The sequence below is a fragment of the Rhineura floridana genome, chromosome 3, assembly GCF_030035675.1.
Source record: "Rhineura floridana isolate rRhiFlo1 chromosome 3, rRhiFlo1.hap2, whole genome shotgun sequence".
NCBI classification, from domain to species: Eukaryota; Metazoa; Chordata; class Lepidosauria; order Squamata; family Rhineuridae; genus Rhineura; species Rhineura floridana.
This window is the reverse complement of record NC_084482.1, coordinates 102,940,068-102,967,243: the sequence shown is the minus strand read 5'-3', so window position 1 is coordinate 102,967,243 and position 27,176 is coordinate 102,940,068. Positions and strand designations below refer to the sequence as shown.

The 27,176-nt window shown below is 41.4% G+C and overlaps 1 protein-coding gene across 20 annotated transcripts in view; it reads right to left on the bottom strand.

Moving 5' to 3' along the window:
- The window catches only part of JADE2 (jade family PHD finger 2), a 220,966-nt gene that overhangs the window by 119,565 nt on the left and 74,225 nt on the right, over window positions 1-27,176 (bottom strand). The window contains exon 2 of one of the 20 annotated variants that reach the window (XM_061617135.1): window positions 26,448-26,548. The exons of the other annotated variants lie outside the window; for them this stretch is intronic. Coding sequence (XP_061473119.1) covers window positions 26,448-26,530 — 83 coding nt within the window. The 5' untranslated portion in view covers window positions 26,531-26,548. The remainder of the gene's footprint in view (window positions 1-26,447; window positions 26,549-27,176) is intronic. 20 annotated transcript variants of the gene reach the window in all.

The window sequence follows — 27,176 nt, the reverse complement described above, 5'->3', positions numbered from 1 at the left end:
TCATTGCTAATAGCCACTGACTGACTTATCTGCCATTAATTTGTCTAATCTCCTTTTTAAAGCCATCTAAGCCACAAAGCATCACCACATCTTCTGGTGGTGATCTTTTTTTAAAAAATTGTGTTTTGTGACAAAGTACTTGCTTTTGTCTGTTCAATTAAAATTCAGACATAAAGTGTTGACCGGTTAACCAGCATAATTAACAAAGTGAGGCTTGACTACAGGTCAAAACTATATGACAACAGTGACCTGGGTTTCTCGGGGTTTCAGCGGGTTGTTTCCTTCAGTTGTAACCTCCATTTTTTTCTTCATTGGGTGGAAGAGGAAAGGAGAGTTATGGCAGGGATTAACTCCCTGCTGAAATGAAGCAGTTTGGCTACATCTTAGAGTCAGTTATGAGAAAAATATGAGAAGTATCCCACACAGTAGCCAATCCCCTTCCGTTTTCCCACGGAATACAAAGGCTCTGCTCTCAAGGCCCCTAAACAATTAACTGGTAGGCACATCCTGCTCCAGGTCCCATAGATGAGAGTAATGGCTGCTAATACCACGTACACGTTTCTGCTTTCAACAAGCCTTCCAAGCGGAGATATTTTTTTTATCCCAGTTGAAATCTGCACTTATTTTACAACTGTTTTTATATATTCAATTGTTTTTATATATGCAACTGTTGTAACTGTTTCTATATATGCAATTGTTTTGTATGTTTTTATGCATTGTGAAATCATTGCCTCATCCTGTCTCAGAAAGTCTTAAGAAGAGACATGACCAGCAAACATTATATACTTGAATTTTCAAAAAGCATTTGACAAAATCCCATCTAAAGTCTCCTAAGACCACATAGCTCTCATAGGAGAACCTCTTATAGGTTCACTAGTAGTCACAAAACATGGGGATAAAAGTACATTTTTATATTCTTTCCTCTGGACTTTGACACCTGATATATGACCCACCTTGGGTTGCCAGGTCTCCAGTTTTCGCCTGCAGACTCTGGATTTTTTGGGTCCTCTCCAGGTCTCCATGTGAGTCACCCTGATGTCTGGACTCTCCGCTTTCATTTTTTTTTAAAAAAAATAAGTTTCTAGGTGGTCGTGTTCAAGAGATATACACCAAAACATCAGCTCCCCACAACTTCTGTTAAATGAGCTTGTAGCTGGCTGCTCTAACCCCATCCTTTCAATAGTAGCCAATAAGTGAAGTCAGGGGTGTGATTGACTAGAGATTTGTTGACCTCCAAGCTATAGTTAGTTCAGAAAACTGTTGTCTTTTCCTGCTTGTCTGAAAATCTCATAAACTGAGTAAGTATATAGCTGTCAGCAGAAGCAAAACCCCCTTTTTCTGCGTGTGCACGAGATGCAGAACAAAAAATCACTGCAGGATCTTGGTAGGCAATTGTTTACTGTGAACAATTTCAGTTATGATTATATTAAAAGTGTACATGTAGGGTTTTTAACATTACTTGCAAAAATAGCATATTATTTTATCTTTCAAATAATTTTTGAACAGAAATGTAAAAGAAGTGTACATGCAGCTTATGATTACAATGTGTTATGCTTTTCTGAGGAGTCAAACAAGTTTAAATTTTCCTGGCATGTTGAAGAGGGCAGTTTATTTGTCTGATTCATAGCCTGTTTTGAAACCTTTCCCAATATAAAGCTTTAATCCTATACTCCCTATTTTGGGAGTAAAGCTGCAATTTGAATCCCCCATACTGGGAGTAAACCCCACTGAATTCAATATGACTTACTTTTGAGTAGACATGGTTAGGATTGTGCTGTAAATCACAATATGTTGAGTGAACATACCAAAGGATTGTGTTTGTGTTTTTAAAGCAATTAGGAAGGGCTTCCCTAGGTGTCACTGCTTTTATTTGGTAAACTAGTGCTGATTTGTTTTTTAAAAAATATGTTCTGCACTGGTTTTGACAATAAACTATTATATGGATGTGTGTGTATTTTTACATCTCCCTTTGTGTGTATATATGGAGTCTTTCCAACACCCCTGTGAGGTGGGGTTGCCAATTGGAAACCAAGACAGCTTACAACAAGAAATAAATCATTTTAAAATCCAATAACCATAAAACAAGTATAAAACAGTTGCAAAACAGCTTAAAGAGGCATGATTCTGAATTTTGACTGGGTGAATGAAGCTCCTTATCACCTGAGATTGCAGTTCTGTGAATGCTTCTGTATTTGAGTAAGCCCCATTGAATATATTGGGACTTGCTTCTGAGTAAACATGCATGATTGCACTATATATACTTTACAGGTTGTGTAAATAATAAACATTGTTGACAGTCATGCTTATATACTGTAAATATTTCTTCATACTATGTCCCGATAAGTCTCATTTCACACTATGACTGTATGTGATTATTTCCTCTACATTTTAACTGTGCCCTTATTCCTTGGGGTGGGCATGGTCCCCCTCTGTTGTTTTCACTCTGAGGGGCAGATTAGGCTGAAAGATCATGAGTAGCCCATGGTCACCCAGTAAGCCTTGTAGCTGATTTCCATTTTTAAAAAATAATTAAAACATTTATATGCAGGCAAAGTACATGAAGTAGATCCACACAATACATTTAAAGTACATCCAACTAGCATTTAACGTGCATGAGTGCAGTTTCCCCCTCACAGCTATAGTTCCCACCACTCTTGACAAACTACAGTTCCCAGGATTCTGTGGTGGGATTCATGTGCTTCAGATGTGTGTTGAATGTGTTTTAAATGAATGGTGTGGATCTGTCCTAGGTGTGCTGTGCATTCAATAGTGAAATGAAAAGAACAATATTAAAGATACTTTTTTAAACAAGGGAAGGGCTGTAGCTCAATGGTAGGCTACATGTTTTGCATACAAAGGTCTAATATCCAATCTCTGGAAAAGACTATTACTTGGAATCCTGGAGAGCCAATGCTAGTCCATGTCATCAGTACTGAGCTAGATGGTACCAAATGGCCTTTGTTAATATAAGGTAGATTCCTTTGTTCCTAAAAGAGGAAAGAGACCCAAGGGCCACAGTGACTCCAACATTTCTTTATGTATTTTATTTACAACATTTATATGCCGCTTTATTGTAAAAAAAACCCTCAAAGCGGTTTACATAAGAAATTAAAACAATAAAATTATTGGCAAAAATCATCATCATCATCATTGCTTTTTTTGAGACAGTACTCACTGGTGCAGAGTACCAGCACCTCTTTTTTTGCTGCCCACAGTAGCCATTTTGTGCTGGCACTCATAATACTTTTATCAAGATATGGGTATTGGCACCTCAATTTTTTTTAAACAAAAAAGCATTTATTATTATATTATCAACACAGCTACTACTACTACTAGTAATAATAATAATAATAAACAGCAAGGTCCACAAAGATTATCTCATGAGACTGATTCTGTTTAACTTATTCACAAATAATATGGAGTCAAGAGATGGACAACAATGTAGTCAAGTTGCAGATGACATTCAATTAATTCAGGATGATGAAATCCCAAACATATTTAGAAAAGGTAGAAAAGGATCTCTCCCAGCTGAGTGACTAATCAACGCAATGACCTGTAACAGAATGACTTAAACTACCCAGGAGAAGGTTAGGGGAAGACTAGAAAATTCAGTGGATGTATCAGCTTTAAATTGTAGCAATCATTAAGGCAATTCAGCGTTATGTACAATATAAAGAACGGGACTGGGAATAGCATACCAAGTATGCTATAGCATACCAGGGGTCCACAGTTCCCCTGATGTTCACGTGTCCTCAGGCAACTGTGCCGAGACCTAGCCTTCTGCCAAACCCTGGAGCTGGGGAAGCAATGGGGATCCTCCCCACAGTTGTGCTGCATTTTGGATGGGACTCAGCCCTGTATAAGGACGGGGAAGATCCCTAGCCTCCTCTCCAGGTCCAAGCTGGAGAAGGAGGTTGGAACTTCTCGTTTTGGCACTGTGAATCTTGCTGGTTTGGAGGTGGGCTGCTGAGGCACTCTGAGCACCTCATCAGCCCAATGCCAATAATAAGCTCCACTTCTCGTCTTCAGCTCCAGAGAGAAAGCTGGGGCTTGTTATTTGGCAGTGGGCTGCTGAGGGGAAGCCCAGTGCCAAAGTATACTTTTAAGTTTCCTTGAAATCTTAAACTCAACATTATCCCAGGGATATTGTGTTCCTTATTATCATCTATGAATAAGGCACCACAGAGATCCTATGCACATACACACTGCCACCTCTTCCCAAACACTTTTTGTGGGGATTTAATATACAGCACTACTGTGAAACCACTTAAGGATTAAAAAAAAACTATCAAAGTGAATACCGCCTGTTATAAATATGTTAACAATGGACATAAAAGAGAGGCATAAAAGGCAGGCTAATGTACTACAATTCAGGTGTGAATCATCATCTGGAGACAGGAAGGATGGATAGTTAGACTGGGGCGCTAACCAGGCCCAAATGCTTTTTATTATCATTATCAGTCATCTATATAGCATTTTCAGCATGTGAAATGCTATACAACTATTATTTTATTCATCCTCACACTAATACCATGAGATAGGTCACTTATTACCATTTTAATTATGGGTGGGATTATGGGTGAGAAATTAATGTGTCTAAGGTCACCCATCTGCCGCATACTATACAGCCACGAAAGTGGCTGTATACTATAGCCAGCGTGGATTTTTCACATTCTGCAATGTTAAATTGAAAATACCCCCTGCATGCCATTCTGATGCTTCCCATAAGCTCATTTCAAAACAAAACCTTACAAAACTTATAGTCCTGAACTCAGAAACGCTTGCTTAACTACCCCCTCAATTTTCATGGCAATACACCATGTAGAGGGATGTTTACCATGTAGAGGGAAATTAGGTGGGTGGGCACTGGGCAGAGGGGAAGCCCCTTTCCTTTCCAAAAGGAAAACATTATGAACAGTATCATTGCTTTTCAGGGTTTTCCCCACCTTTTTATTCTACAGCAGGCACATGTAGCCTCCCACCCAAATTTAAACCAAAGCTGTCCTTGGCCACATCCACACTAGACCTTTATTTCACTTTGGACAGTCATGGTTTCTCTCAAAGAATCCTGGGAAGTGTAGTTAGTGAAGGGTGATACGAGTTGCTAGGAGACGCCCTTTTCCCCTCACAGACCTTCAATCAGAGCAGCTCACTGTTAAACCACTCTGGCCACTGGAGCTCTGTCAGTGGAATAGGAGTCTCCTCTCAGCACCCTTCACAAACTACACTTCCCAGGATTCTCTGAGGGAAGCCATGGTTGTCTCACATGAAATCAAAGTCTGGCGGGGGTGTGGCCTCCTGATTAGGTAAGCCAAGCAGCTGTGAGTCTGGCTTTTAGAACACTGACAGTTGGTTCTTACTGAGCATGCCTGCCCTTATCATTGGCTTCCAGCCAAAGTTTCTTAAATTAATTAAAAATCAGCCAGGCATTTTTTTAACTTTTAAACTGCAGAAGATGAAGGTCAGAGTATGGGGCAAGGTCAGTATTAGGATTACAGGTCCTCTGTGAACTTGGCTGATTTTTAATTAATTTCAACAGATTATGAGAACTCTGACAGAAAAAAGTCCAAAAGGGCTCTGAGGTTTTTTTCTCTCTTTTTAGACTTTGAACTCTCGATTCTCTCTGACTGTTTTGTGTATCGCCATGAAAATTGAGAGGGTTGTTAAGCAAGAGTTTCTGAGTTCAGGACTATAAGCATTGTAAAGTTTTGTTTTGAAATGAGCTTATGGGAAGCATCAGAATGGCATGGGGGGTATTTTTGATTTAACATTGCGGAATGTGAAAAATCCATGCTGGCTATAGTATACAGCCACTCTTGTGGGTGTATAATTCCTTCCCCTCTATTCTAACCATATTCAGGGCTAATTGAAGACTCCAGGAGAGTGCTCGTCATTCATGGTATGCCTTTCTAGGAAGGATACTGCAAATTTGCTCTCACTTATTAAAATGTGTCTAGTTCAGGGATGGGGGACCTGTGGCCCATGAGACGTTTTTGGACTCCAACTCCCATCAGCCCCAGCCAGCATGGCCAAAGGTCAGGAATGATGGGACCTGGAATACAACAGTATTTGGAGGGCCACAAATATTTGTCCACCTTAAGACATAATGAAAGTGGGGAAAACCATGATTTGTGCCCTCCCCCTCTTATGTTAGGCAGATGTTGGCCTAGCAAGTTCAGAGGTGGTTAAAGAATGAGTCATAGATTCAGATATAAGTGATGTTATCTCTGTTTCCATAAAAAAGACCAGCAGTTATGACCAATCGCTTTTGAAGAAGCCCTGTACGGAGTCCAGAGTTTCTATACCAACAAGATTGTGTGTGTGTGTTTTAAATATATTGATCACTAATTCATGCTAATGTATGCAAAGTATAAATTGTTAGGACTTCCTTAGTACTTCACAAGCCTCAAATGACAAGAGAGGTTTAAAAACTGTAACAACTAGGGCGGCCAGTTGCAAAAGATGACAGGACTCCTCCACAGGGCTTGCATGACAAGCTGCACTTGCTGAAATTCCTGAAACTATACCATTATTAAAGGGGCAGGAGCCCTGTCCTCTTTTGCATCTGACCATCCTAACAAAAACTCTAACATGAAAATTCCCATTGACCCACAGCATTCTGGTGGCATGGAGCCATCAGGTTCTGCCTCATATAACTGATATAAGCTTCGTGCAGATGTAACTGAGATCAGAAATGTTCTGTGGGCTTGTGTGCTCGGTCCCCCTCTTCCTTCCCTCTCCCACATTAATGCTATAGTTTGCTTTAACTATGGTATAGAATTATCTAATCAGATTCCCTCATCACCAGTTTGCCAACTCATTTCAAACAATGGCTTCAAATTCTCATTACGAGGTCAATCCTGTTAAGTGATTACCATTATTTACTGATGCAAATATAACATCACACTGGGATTGAAGCAAACCATGGAAGAAGAAGAGAATTTGTCCATGACAGAGAAAGGAGCAGGGGTACTTGCAGCATGCCCCATTTGGATCTCCCAACCACAGTTAGGAATTTGAGAACATTACATCTTCAGGGGACTACAAACATGTGCATGCACATAAGAATATAAATAGAGCATCGTCCTATTCCAGATGCAACACAAGTTTAACTTTAACTATTTACTTAATTATCTAAACCATTTATAGACCATCTGAGATGCCAAAGCAGTTTACAGAATAAAATCCTTAAACTAAAATATAAAATCAAGTAAGCATTAAAATACACATAAAGTCTAAATATAATCAACAGCAAACAATAAACAATGTCAGAAATATACACAGTATTGAAAATGGGCCAATAATCTAGTTGGGGAAAGCCTGGGCAAACAAATGTGTTTAACAGTGTCCAGAAGCACCCTCCCAGAAGCAGGGAGAACAGTGTCACAAAGAATGGGTGCCACTGCAGAGAAGGCCCATTTCCACGTCAGCAAGCAACATATTGTAAAAGGTGGCGCCACTAACAAGGCATCCTCCACTGATCTTAACATCCTAACAGGTCTGTATAGGGGAAAGCAATCTTTTAGGTATTCTGGTCCCAAATCATTTAGCAACAAAGCTTTGAAAATTGCTTGGTAGATAACAGGAAGCTTTTACATCACAGGTATAAATAGTGAATTATGGAGAGACATGTACAGAGGCTGAAATCCTGCCATAAAATGCAAGGCCGGCACCAGGCATGAGTGGGCCCTCAGGCACAAACGCTCTCCCCATGCAGCTGGCATTGGCATGAATAGCCCTGGCTGCCCCACCTCTCTTGTCATCATGCCAGCAAGCAGCATGCCCACGCCTGTGTTGATGCAGCCACGTGGGAGATGGGGTGGCCAGGCCTATTTAAGCCCATGCCGCCTGCATCAAGGGGTGTTGTCTGAGACAGTAGAGCTCCCACTCTGTGATCTGTTCCAGCACTGGGTCACAGGGTATGATCTGCAGCCTGGGGTAGGGGTTGACACTCTTGCTGGCATATTGGGGGCATCAACCCTTTACCCCAGACTGCAAATCACACCCCATGACATGACGCTGGCACAGATTGCAGAGCTTCACCCTCCCAGCCCAGCCTACAGTTTTAGGCAGAGCCCCTTATGAGACACAGGATCCCTTCTGAGCTGCAGGGGCCTTTGGGCTCATGCCCAACCTGGCCACCCACTGGCACCAGGTCTGACGTAATGCCTTAAAAGCATACCTTTCCATCCTACAAGATGACATAATGACTATGTTCACTCTGGGCCAAAAGGAGGCACTGAGTGTATCTACCCAATGAGCAATGCCCATTGCAGTGTTGGTCAAGCACTGCCCCCACATCTTAGCTGCTTCTGTTAGGGTGGGGATAGGGAGAATAGGAATTCTCCTGGTTCAGAATCGAAAAGAGAGAAATTTAATGTGATGCACCAAGAATGGACATCAAAAAGCCCTGAATGAATGTTCTTAAGTTTAAAGGAGGGAACAATAGGAGTGAAAACAACTTTATGTCATGATAAGCCTGCCACCAAGAGAACAAGATAACACTTTTGAACTTTAAAGGCTCTGCATGATATATACAGCAAGATAAGAGAACAGAAAGAATTGATCATAACCACTTGAGGGGGTAGAAAATGTCACAGGAATTGAGTGATTCATTCCTATGTACAGAGGGAATCTTTTCAAATGGGCTAGAAAGTAGGCAGAGGACAAACACACTGAAAAGAAAAACATTAAAGGAAGAAATGCATTATTAACCTAAAAGTGTCTATAAGTAAAATACAAGAGCATTAGGGGAATCATTAATAAAATGGTGTAATTTTGTTCTTAAATTTGAACAATCTACTTAGAGCCCAACGGGTAAACATGATTTTCCTTTACTCTACTTAACTTGGAGTTGATTATTATTTGAAGGTAAAAATGTTCATGTTTGATGGCACACTGTTTAAAAAAAACCCTCACATCTCTGTCACTACCATGGAAGAGCAGAGCTACACAATTGCTGATCCTGCAGGTTTATATGTGGAAAGGTTTGTACCTACAAAAAGTAAGCAAATAGCCAGTATATGCTCCTTCACTGTTGCAGTCTGGTATGCTGAGTATATTATTTTTTCCCATTTGAAGCTGTTTGAAGTTTGTGCCAGAGGTGGGAGTAACAAGACAAACGAAAGGCAGAGATGAGTCATCTCAGGATGATGTTAATAAGTGATGTTAGAACAGGAAACCTCTGAGAGCTCATCTCAGGGTGTGCAGCAAACTGCCCTATTAAAAGCTTTCATTTATAGCCAGAGGCACTAGGGTGCCTTACTTTGGAAGCAGTTATGTCCGAGAATGCGAAGCCTGCATTAGAAGTGCAAAATTCATTTGTTCATACATAGTGGAACCACATTAACTTAAATGGAAGACATCACAGATATACAGATAATGTTTAGATGTACAGTGAATATAGGCATGCCCTGAAAAGGAGATGCAAATTTGAAAAACAAGGAGAATGAGACAGCTGCCTACTTCACAGATGCCACAAAATCAAGCAATGACTTGCATTACAGAGACACCATCACAGATGGAACTTTCATATTATCTCACAACACTAATGATGAAGCCAAGTTAGAAAAGGGAGTGGTTTCTTTAAAATACTGTTTTTTTCTGATTGGTTGATTAGATGTCTGACCCTTCAGGTCTGCCCCGCTGGAACCATTTAGAGTTGGCTCAGTCCTCTCTGGAGTCCAGAGCTGGACCAAAATGGTTGCATTTGTGTTCCAACACAGAATCTACTTAAGCGCAATTGCAAGGAGGGTGCATGGTAGGTTCCATGGTACAGCCTATGCTAAGCCTAGACACTGATGCAAACACAGCATACCACCTACAGCCTCTGGGAATAAAAAGTAGAAATCCCACAGTTCCTAAAGTCCCTAGATATTGACATGAATATACAAAAGAACATCTAGGAATTCTGCACACTACTGGAATTAGGAACATAGGGAGCTGCCTTATACTGAGCAACACCATTGGTCTATCTAGCTCAGTATTGCCTACAGTGACTAGCATGAGCTCTCCAGAATTTCAGAGAGGGATCTCCCACAGCCCTACCGGGAGATGCTGGGGATTGAACCTGGGACCTTCCATATGTAAAGCAGATGCTCTACCACTGAGCTATGGCCCTTCCAATGGGAAATTATATTTCCCATGATTCTCAATGGCTTCAGTCCACACTGGAAGCAGCATCTACAGATAAACAGAAGTCCTGCCACAGGCCGTCCCCACACATCACTATCTAAGCATGTAGGATATACAAGTGCGCCAGCTCTCAGAGAGCAAGCCAATAGGGAGAGTTGGTGTTTTGCCAGAGGCAAGAAGTTTGGGGATTGCAAAGGCAATAAGCATACTAGTGGAGAAGACTCACTGTTTTATTAGAGAGCAGATAGCATTCAATTGCATGCAAAGCTGTTAAACAAAGATACAAGGAGCTAATGAGCAGGGTTATCTTACGTCTTCTTTCAGTCATCAGGAGCCCCGGATCAGTGGGGACGGAGAGATCCCAGCTAGCCAATAGGTACACAGCACCTCACCAGATTCGGTCTGTGTTGAAACTCCCTGAACAAGATTTAGGGAGCCTTATTTATACCCGAAAGAGCCCCTGGACCTGAGCACATTAGCTATACCTATTGGGATGTTTTCAATTTGGGTCTCACACTTCTGTCTTTGTTTCTCAATCCTGTGGGTCAGTGTCCTTGAGGTTTGGAGCAGCATGATTCATTGCACCTGCCTTGAAGGTCAGGTTCACAGCCTTTAGCAGTGCGGGAACACATCTTCACTAACGAGCTATTGGCATCCACTGTCTATATTGGCCAATTAGGAGCCTCTCCTTACCTCATCTGTGTTACATAAATAAAGGCTCCCAGCCTTCTGTACTGTTGTATACTACATAGGCAGTGTGAGAAAATCTGCTGAAAGGCCCACTTGGCTGGAATGCAGGAGCATGAGATAGTAGTATCTCCTGCTGGGAGGAAGGGCAGGATATAAATCAAATAATCAATCAACAAATAGTATGGGCAGGGGAATTGAGCACATCGTCCTAAACCTTCCTTATTACATTGAGATGTCTTCCGAAAATATGTTCCCATACAGTTGGCAGTGGAGTTTAGGAGGGGAAGTCAACGGGGAGGTCCCTAATGAAAAAAATTCTTCTAGAGTGCAGCACATACCACTGGGACTCTCCTGTTAACCTTCAAGGCGGATAGGACAAAGCACAGGCCATTCCAAAGCAAGTAGGGAAAAAAACAAAACAAAAGATAATAGAAACTATGGATGGAGAGGATACTCTAGTGGTGATGACCTGCAAGGTGTGTGCAATGTTTTTCTTTCCTGAGAACAACATGGCGTACACATGCAACAAGTGCAAACTGGTGGCACTGTTGGAAGAAAAAGTGAGAGGCCTAGGGCAGCAGGAGGCCACACTCAAGAGAATAAGAGCAGACGAAGAGTTCCTAGACAGAACACTGTAACATCAGGAAAGAGAAGTACAAGAAGTGGAAGAACAACAGCATGTTGAAGCAGAAGAGGAGAGTGTTGAAGAGAGGAACAACAAAGTGAAGGAAAATCTGTGGAAAAGGGTAACAGGAACAGAAGATCTAGAAGATATCCTGCACCAGTGTAACTATGGAACAATTTTCAGGTACTTGAGGATAAGACTGGAGGACATCCTACAGAGGAAGTATTACAGGAGACGCCGTGCGACAGCAAGAGGCTGAAGCTCAGTCAAGCAAAGGCAATGAAACCACACCCCGTGACAAGAACATAAGAGGAGGGGGAGGGGGAGACTCCCTATTCTGTGGGATTCAAACCCAATTATGCCGAGAAGATCCATGGATTTGCCAGGCATGCTGTCTCCCTAGAAGAAGGATTAGAGATGTGACAGAAGGGTTGCCATCACTCATAAAGCCCACTGACACATATCCCTTTCTTCTCATCCATGTGGGAACAAATTGTACTCCCAAGCAGAGCTACAACAAAATCACATCAGACTTTGAAGCTCTGGGAAGGAAACTCAAGGACTTTGAGGCCCAGATAGTTTTCTCATCCATCCTTCTGGTACTTAGAAAAGGAGTAGAAAGGGAAAGAAAAATACATGGGGTGAATACTGGCTACAAAGGTGGTGCTGAACGTGAGATATTTGGATTCTGGGACAGATGCTGTCCTTATCTTCAAAAAAGGCAAAAAGGAGGAACCTGTGAACTACAGACCAGTCAGCCTAAATCAATCCCTGGGACAATTCAATAGCAGATTATAAAGCAGTCAATCTGTAAGCACCTTCAAAATGATGCAGTGATTACTAGAAGCCAACATGGATTTGCCAATGATAAATCCCGCAAGACTAATCTTATCTCATTTTGTGACTGGGTAACCTTTCTGGTAGACCTTCAACATTTTTATTAATGACATGGAAGAGGAAGTGCAGGGAATGCTTATCAAATTTGCAGATGATACAAAATTGGGAAGGATAGCTAATAAGCTGGAGGACAGAACAAAATTCAAAGTGATATTGATAGGCTGGACCATTGGGATGAAAACAACAGAATGAAATTTAAGAGGATTAAGTGCAAAGTTCTACACCTAGGGGGAAAAACCCAAATGCACAGTTATAAGATGGGGAATAGTTGGCTCAGCAGTATTACATGCAAGAAGGATCTTGGAATTGTTGATCACAAGCTGAATATGAGCCAACAGTGCAATGTGGCTACAAAAAAAAGGCAAATGCTATTTTATGCTGCATTAACAGAAGTATAGTTTCCAAATCGCATAAAGTACTAGTTCTCCTCTGTTTGGCACTGGTAAGGCCTCATCTTGAGTACCGCATCCAATTCTGGACACTGCACTTTAAGAAGGATGCAGACAAACTGGAACGGGTTCAGAGGAGGGCAAAGAAGATGATCAGGGGACTGGAAACAAAGCCCTATGAGGAGAGACTGAAAGAACTGGGCATGTTTAGCCTGGAGAAGAGAAGACTGAGGGGAGATATGATAGCACTTTTAACAAGTACTTGAAAGGTTGTCACACAAAGGAGAGCCAGGATCCTTCCCGATCATCCCACAGTGCAGGACATGGAATAATGGGCTCAAGTTACAGGAAGCCAGATTTCGAGTGAACATCAGGAAAAATGCCCTAACTGTTAGAGCCATATGACAGTGGAACCAAATACCTAAGAAGGTGGTAAGCTCACCAACGCTGGAGGAACACTGGAGGAATTCAAGAGGCAGCTGGACAGCCACATGTTGGGTGTGGTTTTACTTGGATTTCTGCATTGGATTCGATGGCTTTTTAGGCCCCTTCCAACTCTACTATTCTATGTTTAAGGAGGGGAAGGTCTAGATCAGGAGTTCCCAAACTGTCATCCACAGATGCCAGAGGTCTGTGAGCTTATTTAGGTGGTCTGTGGCATGTCTATGGATTTATAGTTGAAGGCAGGAAATAGCACATCCAATGCGTTAAATATTCATATTTATTTTTAATTGTATTTTTATGGTTGCTTTTATTTCATAGTATTACAATCTGAATGCTGTAAGAAATAAAAAGCAATAAAAAACCATACAGCATCTGGCACAGCACACTGCAATTACTACAAGAGGCAGAAAAATCATCAAGTGGTCCAAGGCCCTCAGCAATTTTCAAGTGGTTCATTGGTGAAAAAGTTTGGAAAGCACTTGTCTAGATGGAAAGGCTCAGAGGGTAACTCAATCTGCACTTGTTCCAATTTAGGATGTATAACATGTTGCCAATCATCTTGATAGTGTTCAGTAACAATCTGGTTCTCTTGAATTATTCCCGGTGCAGGCAAGGTATGTGTGGGTTTATCCATAACCTCAAATGCAATTATGTTCAATGGAGTCTGTTCACACATTTAAGTGCCAATCATCCAAATCTTATTCAGATGTGCTGCTTGCATGTAAAGGCTACTACATACAAGCAGGACCAGTGGAGACCTGGTAGTGCATCAGAAGCACTACCTCCACCCCGCATCCCTCAGCCCTTCCCTTTCCACCAGAGCAAGGTCTAATGCAGGGAGACTCATCTGCTCATGGAGGCTCCCCATGTGATATAGAACCCTGCAAAATTTGGGGGTCTAAATAATGGGGGAGCCTCTGTGAGTAGAGAAGGCTCCCCACTTCAGATTTCATCCTCCAACTTGTGGGTGGCATGTTTGTCCCCATTTTTCCTGCTTACATGTAGCTGTTATGCACAAGCAGCACACCTAAATAAGGTTGCAGTTTACATTAAAGTAGACAGAAATCAGGTGAGGTTCATGGATTCATGAAACAGACCTGAGAAGAAGTTAAAGGGAGGTTGTCTACTGAATTGTGCAGAAAGCAAAATACAAGGAAAAAAGAAATAAACAATACACCCAACTGAGAGAAGGCAAAACCTAAATGTATTCAGGCCAGATATGTCAAACATCTCATTTGTGGTTACATTTAACATCAGTTCATCTCAGCCCACACAGCAAAATCTCTCATTTAGACACACCATTGAACACTAATGGCATTGACCGACCTTTGTCCTCATGTTATAATTTGTCATTCATAGCTTTCATAAGATATTGTAATAATATGCTATATCTGGAGAATGAATGTGATATAAATATAAGAGCCTGCTGGATTCAGGCCAGTGGCCCATCTAGTCCAGCATCCTGTTCTCACAGTGGCCAACCACATGCCCATGGGAAGCCCACAAGCAGGACCCGAGTGCAAGAACACTCTCCACTCCTGCAGGGTTTCTAGCAAGTGGCATTCAGAAGTATACCACCTTCGACAATTGAGGTAGAATATATCCATCAGGGTTAGTAGCCATTGATAGCCTTATCCTCCATGAATTTGTTTAATCCTCTTTTAAAGCCATCGAAGTTGGTAGCCGTCACTGCCTCTTGTGGGAGTGCTGTGTGAAGAAGTATTTTTTTTGTCTGTCCTGAATCTTCCAACATTCGGCTTCATTGGGTGTCCCTGAATGATGTAGCAGGTAGGATGCTAGAGTTATTCAAAACCTCACTCAGTCATGAATCTCACTGGTGATCTTGGTGTAGTATGCCACCCTGACTTATCTCACTTGGCTGTAGTGAAGATAAGATGGAGTAACCTCTGTGTTTTTCTTCATTTTAAAATGCGTATCCCACCTTGTGAGCAGAGTCCTCAAAACAGCTTACAACAAATAAGTTTAAAAAACAAAAAATCACATAAAAACCAAACAATATGCGTAAATAAAGCCAACAGAGGCAGAACAATAACCTTCTCAATTTACCAATCTCCATTAATTGCCACTAAAAGCCTGGGCATTTTACCTGGCACATTATAGTCATCAAAGGTACTGTCAGGGGGGCAGACAAGGGCAAGAAGTTCTACAAATAGGGTGTAGAAAAAGGGAACAGTCTTGTTCCTGGTAGCTGCTCACCTAACCTCAGAAGGTGGGGCCACTTAGAGCAGGGCCTCTGATGAGGGTATGAACAGCTGGGGAAAATCCATATGGGAGCAGTTGGTCTTTCAAGTACTCCTGTCTCAAGCTTTCCAAGACTTTCTAAGCCAAAATCCCCCTGAGGTCTTTAGAGGAAGGGTAGGGCATAAATGTAGAAAATAAATTGCTACTGTTGCATCATAAATGGGATAACGGATGTACAGTGAAGAGAAGCGACTTGCCTAGTGCAGCACGAGCAACAAAGCACAACAAGCCTCTTGCTGCTGGTCTTTTAACATCAAGCTTAGGGGTGTTGCTAAACAGGCCTGTTGCCTCTGCAGAATGGTAAATGAATGAGTGTCTTGCCAGTTCAGTCACCACATGCAGTTTTATGTACATTTACCTGGGAATAAGCCCAACTGAACTCAATGGGACTTACTTCTGACTAAACATGCATAGAAGTGTGTACTTGGGAACCCAGCAGCAAAGTGATTCTCAGATAATTACTGCTCCCCCAAAACAGGTTACAGCAAGTTTATCTGAGACTCTGAACATTTGTTGTGAATACTCGGCCTGCTAGGATTAAAAGTAGCATCCCTTAACAAGTAATTTGGGCCCTGTTCAGCTATTGCTTCACCCCTGGATTCTATATAGGGCAAGATCAGAAGTGGGTTCTGGACTTGTGTGTTCCCTCCTCCACCTCTTTCCTGTTCCCCTCATCAAAGGTAAAAGGTAATTAGGGAGCTATGCAATAAGAGGAATGTCAATGTGAACAGCAGTTGCCATAATTCGCCCTTCACCTAAGGTCTCAGTGCAGGTGACAACAATTTAAAATACAACACTAAAAACAGTTTAAAACAAATTACAATCACATGAATTGGGGTGGGTCCTAAAACTATACAAGTGTAAAAGGCTAGGGTAAAAAGGTACATCTAAACATCTGATTGTTGGTGTACCCCAAGTCACACAGATCAATTTGATTCAACTCCAAATTGACTGTTTATCCTCATAATTACAAAATAGATACAAACTACAGAGTTAAGAACATAAGAAGAGCCTGCTGGATCAGGCCAGTGGCCCATCTAGTCCAGCATCCTGTTCTCACAGTGGCCAACCAGGTGCCTGGGGGAAGCCCACAAGCAGGACCCGAGTGCAAGAACACTCTCCCCTCCTGAGGCTTCCAGCAACTGGTTTTCAGAAGCATGCTGCCTCTGACTAGGGTGGCAGAGCACAGCCATCACAGCTAGTAGCCATTGATAGCCCTGTCCTCCATGAATTTGTCTAATCTTCTTTTAAAGCCATCCAAGCTGGTGGCCATTACTGCATCTTGTGGGAGCAAATTCCATAGTTTAACTATGCGCTGAGTAAAGAAGTACTTCCTTTTGTCTGTCCTGAATCTTCCAACATTCAGCTTCTTGGAATGTCCACGAGTTCTAGTATTATGAGAGAGGGAGAAGAACTTTTCTCTATCCACTTTCTCAATGCCATGCATAATTTTTATACACTTCTATCATGTCTCCTCTGACCCGCCTTTTCTCTAAACTAAAAAGACCCAAATGCTGCAACCTTTCCTCGTAAGGGAGTCGCTCCATCCCCTTGATCATTCTGGTTGCCCTCTTCTGAACCTTTTCCAACTCTATAATATCCTTTTTGAGATGAGGCGACCAGAACTGTACACAGTATTCCACATGCGGCCGCACCATAGATTTATACAACGGCATTATGATATTGGCTGTTTTATTTTCAATACCTTTCCTAATTATCGCTAGCATGGAATTTGCCTTTTTCACAGCTGCCGCACACTGGGTCGACATTTTCATCGTGCTGTCCACTACAACCCCGAGGTCTCTCTCCTGGTCGGTCACCGCCAGTTCAGACCCCATGAGCGTATATGTGAAATTCAGATTTTTTGCTCCAATATGCATAATTTTACACTTGTTTATATTGAATTGCATTTGCCATTTTTCCGCCCATTCACTCAGTTTGGAGAGGTCTTTTTGGAGCTCTTCGCAATCCCTTTTTGTTTTAACAACCCTGAACAATTTAGTGTCATCAGCAAACTTGGCCACTTCACTGCTCACTCCGAATTCTAGGTCATTAATGAACAAGTTGAAAAGTACAGGTCCCAATACCGATCCTTGAGGGACTCCACTTTCTACAGCCCTCCATTGGGAGAACTGTCCGTTTATTCCTACTCTCTGCTTTCTGCTTCTTAACCAATTCCTTATCCACAAGAGGACCTCTCCTCTTATTCCATGACTGCTAAGCTTCCTCAGAAGCCTTTGGTGAGGTACCTTGTCAAACGCTTTTTGAAAGTCTAAGTACACTATGTCCACTGGATCACCTCTATCTATATGCTTGTTGACACTCTCAAAGAATTCTAATAGGTTACTGAGACAGGACTTTCCCTTGCAGAAGCCATGCTGGCTCTGCTTCAGCAAGGCTTGTTCTTCTATGTGCTTAGTTAATCTAGCTTTAATAATACTTTCTACCAGTTTTCCAGGGACAGAAGTTAAGCTAACTAGCCTGTAATTTCCGGGATCCCCTCTGGATCCCTTTTTGAAGATTGGCGTTACATTTGCCACTTTCCAGTCCTCAGGCACGGAGGAGGACCCAAGGGACAAGTTACATATTTTAGTTAGCAGATCAGCAATTTCACCTTTGAGTTCTTTGAGAACTCTCGGGTGGATGCCATCCGGGCCCGGTGATTTGTCAGTTTTTATATTGTCCATTAAGCCTAGAACTTCCTCTCTCGTTACCAGGTTGTTCCTGGCTGAACAACCATGACTACACTTTGGGCCTTGGAGCTGCTCCATTTCACCGAGGCCTCTAACAGACTTGTGGAGATTGGTAGTTTGGGAACACAGGAAGTGACACAGTGGTTCCATAAAAGGCAGCATATGAGATCAATGTCCAAACATGTGGTACACTCCTTTTAAAAATTAATCCCAAGAGCAGGAATGGCTTGCTCAATGAGGCAGAGCTGTAGCAATAGCCTTCCAACAGTGGAGATGCTACTGTTTACTGGGAGGGAGAGAGGAGAGGAGGCAGTGAGGTCAAGGCTGTGCAGATGCACCAGAAGAGCCAATCAGATGCTCCCACTGTTGTTCCCAGCTCTGACTTTACCATCTCCTCTCCCCTCCTGATAAGTGCCAGCAACTCTGTTGCTGGAAGGACATTGCTGTGGCTCCACTCCCTGTGTAAGCCACTCTCACCCAAGAGACCTTAAATAGCTTCTAATTGCTAGGGGATACAGTATGTGACCATGAAATAGATAAACCATTTGCCTGGCTATCTACTTCAACAGGATGTCCAGAGGTTTTCTCTCTTGTTGTTGTTGCTGTTATGTGCCTTCAAGTCGATTACGACTTATGGCGACCCTATGAATCAGCAACCTCCAAGAGCATCTGTCATGAACCACTCTGCTCAGATCTTGTAAGTTCAGGTCTGTGGCTTCCTTTATGGAAGGAAGTATAATTTATTTTCACCTATAACTTTTCTTCTCTTGCAGCCATTTCAAAACACCAGAACGGATCCTTACTTTATGTATATCTTTGTTGTTTGCTTCTTTAAAAAAAGTATTTACACTGTAAGGGAGGACACTGAATGATTTTAAGCACTTACCTAACTGTAGCTATGAAAGAATGCACCACAATGCACTATAAAGTGTCATCTAACTTAGAAGCCAGGGGCCATTTCAGATATTTCAAATCTTCACTAGACAACTACCCTTGGGGACACATTTGTGTGGATAATGCAATATATGGGCCAGGATATCCACAAAAAGAGATGCAGAGCCCTAGTGGTGATTTATAAATTTGGGACACATTTTCAGTTGCTGCAAATCAGTGATCACTTCTGGTTAGCTGCAGCTACATCTGGGGACAACGCTTGTCGCACATGACATCAGGTCCAGTCAGGGCAAATCTGCAAATGGATGAACCAGCCCTCACACTTAGGAAAGCACCAGAGGCATAGCAAAATATTAGTCCTAGTAAGTGGAGGGCCACTTCTGGTTATGTTTTTGAATGCACACTTACAATGTAAAAAGTGTGCACTTAACAATGTAAAGTATAAATATGGCAAGCATGTTTGCAAATGTGTACAAGTACACTTGTCAGAGAACTGCTATTGGCCAGAAATACTGGCATTCCCTGTAACAAAACAATTCAGGCTTGCCTCTGAGTAATGTGTGAAATTGCCAGAGGTGCTTAGAAGAAAAACGAGCCAGCAGAACTAAAAAGTGAATCATTAAGCTTTTGCTTGGTGGAAGAAATTTTTGAGCAAACTCCTGAGGGTTCTGTATACAAGATATACAAATTGTTCCTATATCATCCCATATAGCAATACCCTTATGCAAATCCTTAATTTTATTATGGCAAGGGCTTTAGACAGTCATCTTCTCTTTTCCTGTATTCCAAGTCTTCTCAGCCAATGTCCATAAATAAATCAGCTTATTAAAGTCAAAGGGAAGATAATTCTCCCAGCAGCCTTCAGTAAATGCTCCCATTGTTATTACCGCCACCTTCATTCACTCAGGAATTATTTTACCAAAAAACCACAGCTTAAAAAAATTAAGCATATTTGTATTGTAAAAGGGATGTTTTTCATTTTCTGATAGCTGTTTATTAAAGATATCTGGTAAAGCTATTTAGAGCATTTGCCAAATTTATGAATTTAAGAACATAAAATTTCACAGGCTTTATTTACAAGCCACCACAGATCCTGAGATATGAGAAAGGCCTAGTGATATTATTATGGAATGGGTAAGGATGAAATCCTAGGAAAGAGTGAAGAGCTTTCTTAAATCATACCCATTGGTAGACAAACTACAAATGATTCCATGAAAGCAAATCAAATAGTGTGTAATGCTATACCTGCAGAAGAAGTGGTATAAGTTAAGACATTCCCATTGAAGTCAACGGAGAGCTTGAAATGTCTGGAAACAAACATCTGTGGATCACGATAAGACTCCCTGGCTGCTGGTTGCATCACCCCCACCCTGCCTTCAAAACCCTTCTGTGCAGGATAGGCAAAAGGCAGTCCACACACAGAACCCAGCTCTGTGCATGAACTGCATGCGCCATGTCATCGTGACTTTGATTTCACACATTTTAAAACTAAGTATGGCAGCAGGGAGCATATGCTGATTTAAAGTTTAATAAGTTTTCCCATGAGGCCAGCCAACCTTTTAGTGGGAATCAACAGCCATTGGGCTGTTTATATTGCACTACATATGGGCTCTAGCTGCCCCGTACATCAAGGGCACTATGATCCCTTGTGGCAGCCATCTTGCCATTCTTTAGCGTCATTCTGATATTTGTTATCAGAAAGTGAATTATTATAGTTTGTCGGTTTGGTGGGGGAGAGCAATGCTTTCCACACTGCCTTTTTAACCAAAGGATGCAAATGAAAATTTGTCCGTTTCATTGCTGAAAGAATTCTGTTAATATTATGCAGGTTTCATAATTAGATAAATAATTCCAGATGCTTTTGTGTTAGTAATTTGGCTCCAGATAATGTATTGCTCCATCCTTCTCCCTTTCAAAGCTTTTGGCACCACTCTCACCAATTCTCAAATAGGAGCTAGCTCATTAAATTGAAATTAGCAATGTGTTAGCAACCTTATCCCTCATTTTTTTAAGAGCGCTTCAGAGAGAGCTGGCATCTAAAGTGTACTACTAGAGACATAGCTTTGATTTGAGACACTTCCAGATCTAGCACTGTCTAGAGTATAATTTATCAGCTGGTAGTATGTTTGAGACAGTTCACCGATATATAATCCTGAACTTCTCTCTATGTCCATTGAGATTAGGAGCTGGTCTGATGAAACTGAGGTTATCATACTTTGGACACATAATGAGAAGACCTGATTCACTAGAAAAGACAATAACGCTGGGGAAAACAGAAGGGAGTAGAAAAAGAGGAAGACAAACAAGAGATGATTGATTCCATAAAGGAAGCCACAAACCGGGACCTACAAGATCTGAATGGGGTGGTTTACAACAGATGCTACTGGAGGTTGCTGATTCATAGGGTTGCCTTAAGTCATAATCGACTTGAACACACACACACACACACACACACACACACACACACACACACACACACACACACACACACACACACACACACACACACACACACACACACACACACACACACACACACACACACACACACACACACACACACACACACACACACACACACACACACACACACACACACACACACACACACACACACACACACACACACACACACACACACACACACACACACACACACACACACACACACACACACACACACACACACACACACACACACACACACACACACACACACACACCCTGTCTGCCTCTCCTCCATTTTTCCCAAGCCACACAATAATTGTTATTAGCAAACATACATGGGATCTCCCAGTTTGGTTGTTTCTTTCTATGCACTGTGACATGAACGGGTGGGTGGGTGGAGGAAGAGGAAGCACAGAAGCCAGAGACCTGCTCTTGAGATGTGACTGGAAAAGTATTGTGCCAAGAGCCCTATCTGTCTCTCTCTCCCCTGACGCTGCAGGTCAAAAGAATCCACAGGACTATGCTAATGGCCCAAGAATTCTAAGCTGAGAGACACTGACTTGGTTCAACGCCACCCAATGAGCTTTGTGGCTCAGCAGGGATTTCAATCTGGATCTCTCACATTCAGTTCCAGCACTTTATCCACTTCATCACAGGAATGAAATTTAAAACCCCTACCATGATTGTTTACAATCCGTCCTAGCCACAGTGAACAAAGCCTGCAACAGTGAGTCAGAAAAGAGAATTTCTTTTTTTCTTTGTCTGGCTTCAATCCTAAACTGTTCTGCTACTTTCTGTAAGCCTGCCACAAACTCACCTTGGACTAGGAACGTCTTCATTGTTATCACATGCACCCCAACGGGAATTATTTATTCTTGTGACAGCTGTATTATCATATTTTAAATCATTTGTGCCAAATGACATATGTGCATATGGCAGTTTTAACTCCTTTGCATGAAACAGTTTTCTGAAATCTCAACATATCTAACAAGTTCATCACTCATGCAAAGACCTGTTAAAATGTTTCAACTTCATATATTCTTAATCAGAAATACAGAAGGTTCTCAAGGCTGCAGACCATATCACCTGCCTAGCCGACTTTACTGCGATCTAGTCCAACTGAACTAAGTGGCAGCTTATGCCCTTACCCCCTTTGATCCACAAAAGCAACACTAAAAATCCCATTATTCATCCTTTCTCTTCCAACAAATCTTTTAAGAAGAGATCTTATCCCAGTCTGCGTCTGTGCTGGAATTGTTTTAAAGGATTTATTTTCAAAGATGCTTTAAAAATGTTTTTAGTGTTTTTGTTTGCCTCTCTGGGAAGGATATAAATTTATTTATTTGTTTGTTTGTTTGTTTGTTTATTAATTATACTCGTATACTGCCCCATAGCTGAAGCTCTCTGGGCGGTTTACAGTAACTAAAAACAAATGCAATTTAAAATACATCTTTTAAAAAACAATTAAAAAATTTAAAACAATATAAAAACAATATAATTAATTAATAGTGCATTCACAACAAATATACATGCAGCATACAGCTTGGCCACATTCCTATGCGGTTCTGAAAATTCCACCGAAAATCTGTTCTGGGGGAGGTGTTTGAAGATGCGTTTTTAAACGGGTTAAAAATAAATAAATAAACAGGAAGACTAAGCAGCCACCCAGTAGACAACATTTCTAAAATAGATCCCAAGCTGTTATCACTATATTAAAATAGCTTGATACTCAGCCGACTAGATAAGTCCAGAGTGTTGATGTTCATGCCTTTCTCACTTTAATATTTCTAGCAAAATTTGACAGGCTGAGCAAATGAATTATTTAAGTCTAAACTCCAATCTATCATCCAGAAGATAACTGCCATGTAGACGAAAACAGAGACCTTGAGAATACAAGCACTCATGACCTATAGCAATGTCTCTCAGAGATAATCAGGAGTCTATTATTAAAACCCAAGAGATTAAGAGGAACATTTTCAGTATTTTATGGAATTGTTTATGGATATAAATCAAATCAAGACACTACAGAACAAGTAAAGGTTTGGCTCCATTCCAACAAAAACAAAGGGACAGATTTGGGAGGAGGGGTGAAGGGATTGTATGGCAAAAGGAAAATTTGCCGCATTGTAAAAATCAGCAATGTTCACTGATACTAAATTTGTAGAATCAGTTGTATACTTGCTGCTAGATACACCAGCTGTTAATAAATATTCTTCAAAGATAGGGTTGGAATGAAATGCTCCTCTGCGTGGTGGGGATTTGGTAATAGAGGGAATTGCATACTCATTTGTCAGCCTGAGACTGAGACCGTGTTTATGTAAATAAATTGTTGAAAACAGAGTGAGGTATGTAACACCACAACACAAGTCATATGGCTTCACAATTAACCTTCTTCTAAATGGTCCCTCTTCCGAAGAACTTACAATGGAGATAAACACGATGCATGAAAAGGAGTTGAGGAGTTGTTTGAGACAATGTTACACGATATGCCTGGAGTTACTGTAGCTTTGGAGTTCATCCAGGAAGAAAAGATCTCACGACTTCCTATGATTTACCCCTGAGTAAATTCAAGGTTTTCAAGAACTGTGTGCTCTCAGACTTCCTTCCATAGCCAATCAGTTCTTCAAGCAGGCAAAGCAACAACAAAAAATGTAGACAATTCCCCACCCCCACCCCACACACAATAAGTTTAAAGTTCTCTTTTCACTTTCTTGTGCTTTCTTTTCCTTTCCCCCAATATACCCACATCCATCTGTGATGGAGAACTGATTTTACAGCAGCTGAAATAATTCAGGCTAGCTCAATTTCCAAATTCTTCTGCACACATCATAATCTAAATGGTGGCATCAATCCCAAAATGAACTGATCCATGCTAAGCTGGGTCTAAAAAGAATGTGAGAGGACAGAATTGAACAACCCTTTCACAAGACAGTTCTCTCTTCTGACAACAAACCATAGACAGCAAATGTCTGAACACAGACACATTTCAATTAAATGAAACAATTACAAAACTGTCTAAATGAATGCCTTCTAGAGAGAAAAGGAGTGGCAAGGGGAAGGAGCACTACTGTTCAGCCAAAGCTAGAGCAGGCTGCACAATTTATAACCCACTAGCCATGTATTGTGATCTGTCAGCCCCCTCCCCTATTGTTCGCAGTTGCCTGCTTGTCCTTTTACTGAAACCCTGATGGGCTGACATATATGGCTGGCAGGCTCTGTTTGCATAAGTTGTGTAGGCCTGAACTAGAGCAGAGTTATTAACATTAAAAGGACTGGGATTAATTATCTAAGCAACATAATGTTTCCAGAAGTATTTCAATAAAGCAAACAAATATGTATTCATATGCAATCACGTATTAAAGGTCAATATGAACTGTATTTGGCGTGTGTGTGCACACTCATACATTTGCTATGTGCTTAAAACCCTGTACAGCTGAACAGAAATCTACCAAATCTTACCTACTCAGAGGGATGAATTTGGCAAGAAATTAGAATTACCATTAAAAAATATGGTGCAGTTTGTAGAACTCTATACAGAAGGGGAATGACGGCAAATAATTCAAACTAACATGCTACGGGGTAGGAATGGGAGGCTACACCAGAGGCCAATGCATGTAACGCTGCAATCCTAAACATATTTACCTGGAAATAAGTGCCACTGAACTCAATGGTTTGAAGTTGGCCTGTTTCAAACAAACAATAGTTAAGACAAACCACTGTTTGTTGGAAGCCGCAGTTAAAAAACAGAAGCAAAACCTTCTAATCTGCTCTTTGCAGCTGTGCCTGGGGAGAGAGGAGGGAGAGTGTACAAGTTCAAGCTTCACTGCAGCTTGTTCCTGTCACAAAAACCCCTGGTTCATCATGACACTTGAACCAGCTCACCATGTGCTAATGTGAAATCCAAGAATAAGAGAAGATACTGATTTAAGTTCTGTCACACTCTGAAAGTTCTCATCAAGCATCCCTGTTTAGGAAGTATTAACACACCAGACCTTGATGATGTTGTAAACATTCATCAGGCATAGTTGCTCAGTGACCCAGAATGTACTTACAAACAGGTTCATATTACACCGAATTATACACAGAAAAAGCACTGCCAAAAAGTTGCAGCAGTGTTGAAAAGCATTTTCGATATATTACTACAAAAACGGAAATACAACTATTATCAAAAACTGTTCCAATCTCTGTTCAACAGAAACATGTTTCTAACTGAATATTTCTCACCCATCTTCATATGAACCTGCTTTATACAGAGCAAGAACACAGATCCATGGGTCCAACTAGTTGTCCAGAGTGTTAGGCAGAGGTCTTTCCCTGCCTTCCCACTGAGCCTTTTTTAACTGGAGATGCCCAGGATCGAGACTGGGACTTCTATATTTGTAAGGTAGGTGTTCCACCGCTGCACTAAGGCCTCCATCCTTTCATTTAAGTGAGTCACTAAGCCCCCTTCAGTTGTTCTCCCATCGTATTACATGAAGGGGAAAGTGGAGCTGTACTTATTGCCCCTACCCCCACCACACATTGGGGTCAAGATCTGCAACAGACAGCCTGTTCTACAAGTGTAGGTTTCCTGCATGACTTAGAACCCTGCATGTTCAATCAATCAATCAATCAATCACATGAGGATCTTAAGCCTCAATGTGTGGATGGTGGAAATTGGGATTAACAGAAGATATGATTGTGGGGTTGAGGCTAGCTGGTGTGGCCCCACCCTCACTCTCTCCTCCACTCCCCAAGTGATTTGGAGATAAACTACAGAAGGGAGCTACTGATTCACATTATTGTAGCCAATGGGTTTCTACAAAATGCACTTCCCTTGACTAAAATAGCACACCTTTGACAGAGAAGGATGAATGAGAAGTGATTGCCTAGGGTGAACAAAATAACTGCAAGGGCTGGCAGTCTGGAGAAAAGTGGGCACTAGCCATACAGCTTGCAAGTAAGAAGGAACAGGAATAGCTCTGTTTATACCTGAAAGAGTTGCACGGAGTGAGGAACCAGGCCAGAATCAGAAGCTTTACCGTCTCAGGTGGAACTGTATTGGCGGTTTCCATCACTTGATCTCTGGAGAGCTGGTATGGCAAATTTGTTTTGTTCAGAGTAAAAGTCTAAGCACGGTTTCTATGTAACAGACACTGAGTCTGGCAGTTAAGGGTCACCTTAGCTCCCTCTGCAACAGATGCCATGTTAAGGGGGAGAGTTAGTCACCCTCTGTTTTAACACACAGAAACTTAAAGTTCAGGGAGGAGTCTTAGACATGTAAGTTTGGTAAATACATTTCATTTACTTAACAGAACTTAATCACACATTACATAATATAAAATAAATGAAGTTAGTCAATAACACAGAAGCATTATAAAATACAACTGCTATCATTGCAATTCTAAAATACTGATGCAGAGCTGAGAAACCCTATTAAATCATAATTACCTGAATCAGCAAGGCTGTTTAGGATGCAGGCAAAGGAGATAGGTGCCCCTCAAGAAGAGATAAGTACTCAAAGGATGGGATAGTTATACTAAAACTTTCCTTTGAAGAAGATACATTTATGATGCATCCCTAAATTTATTGCTAACTTTCCCAATTTTCAGAAAAACAAGACTACATTCCACAAAATGTCCTATTACATGAAAGATTTTGATAAATCCTATGCCAAGGTAACATACACTGCAACTTTTGCAACAATTTTTATTGAACATC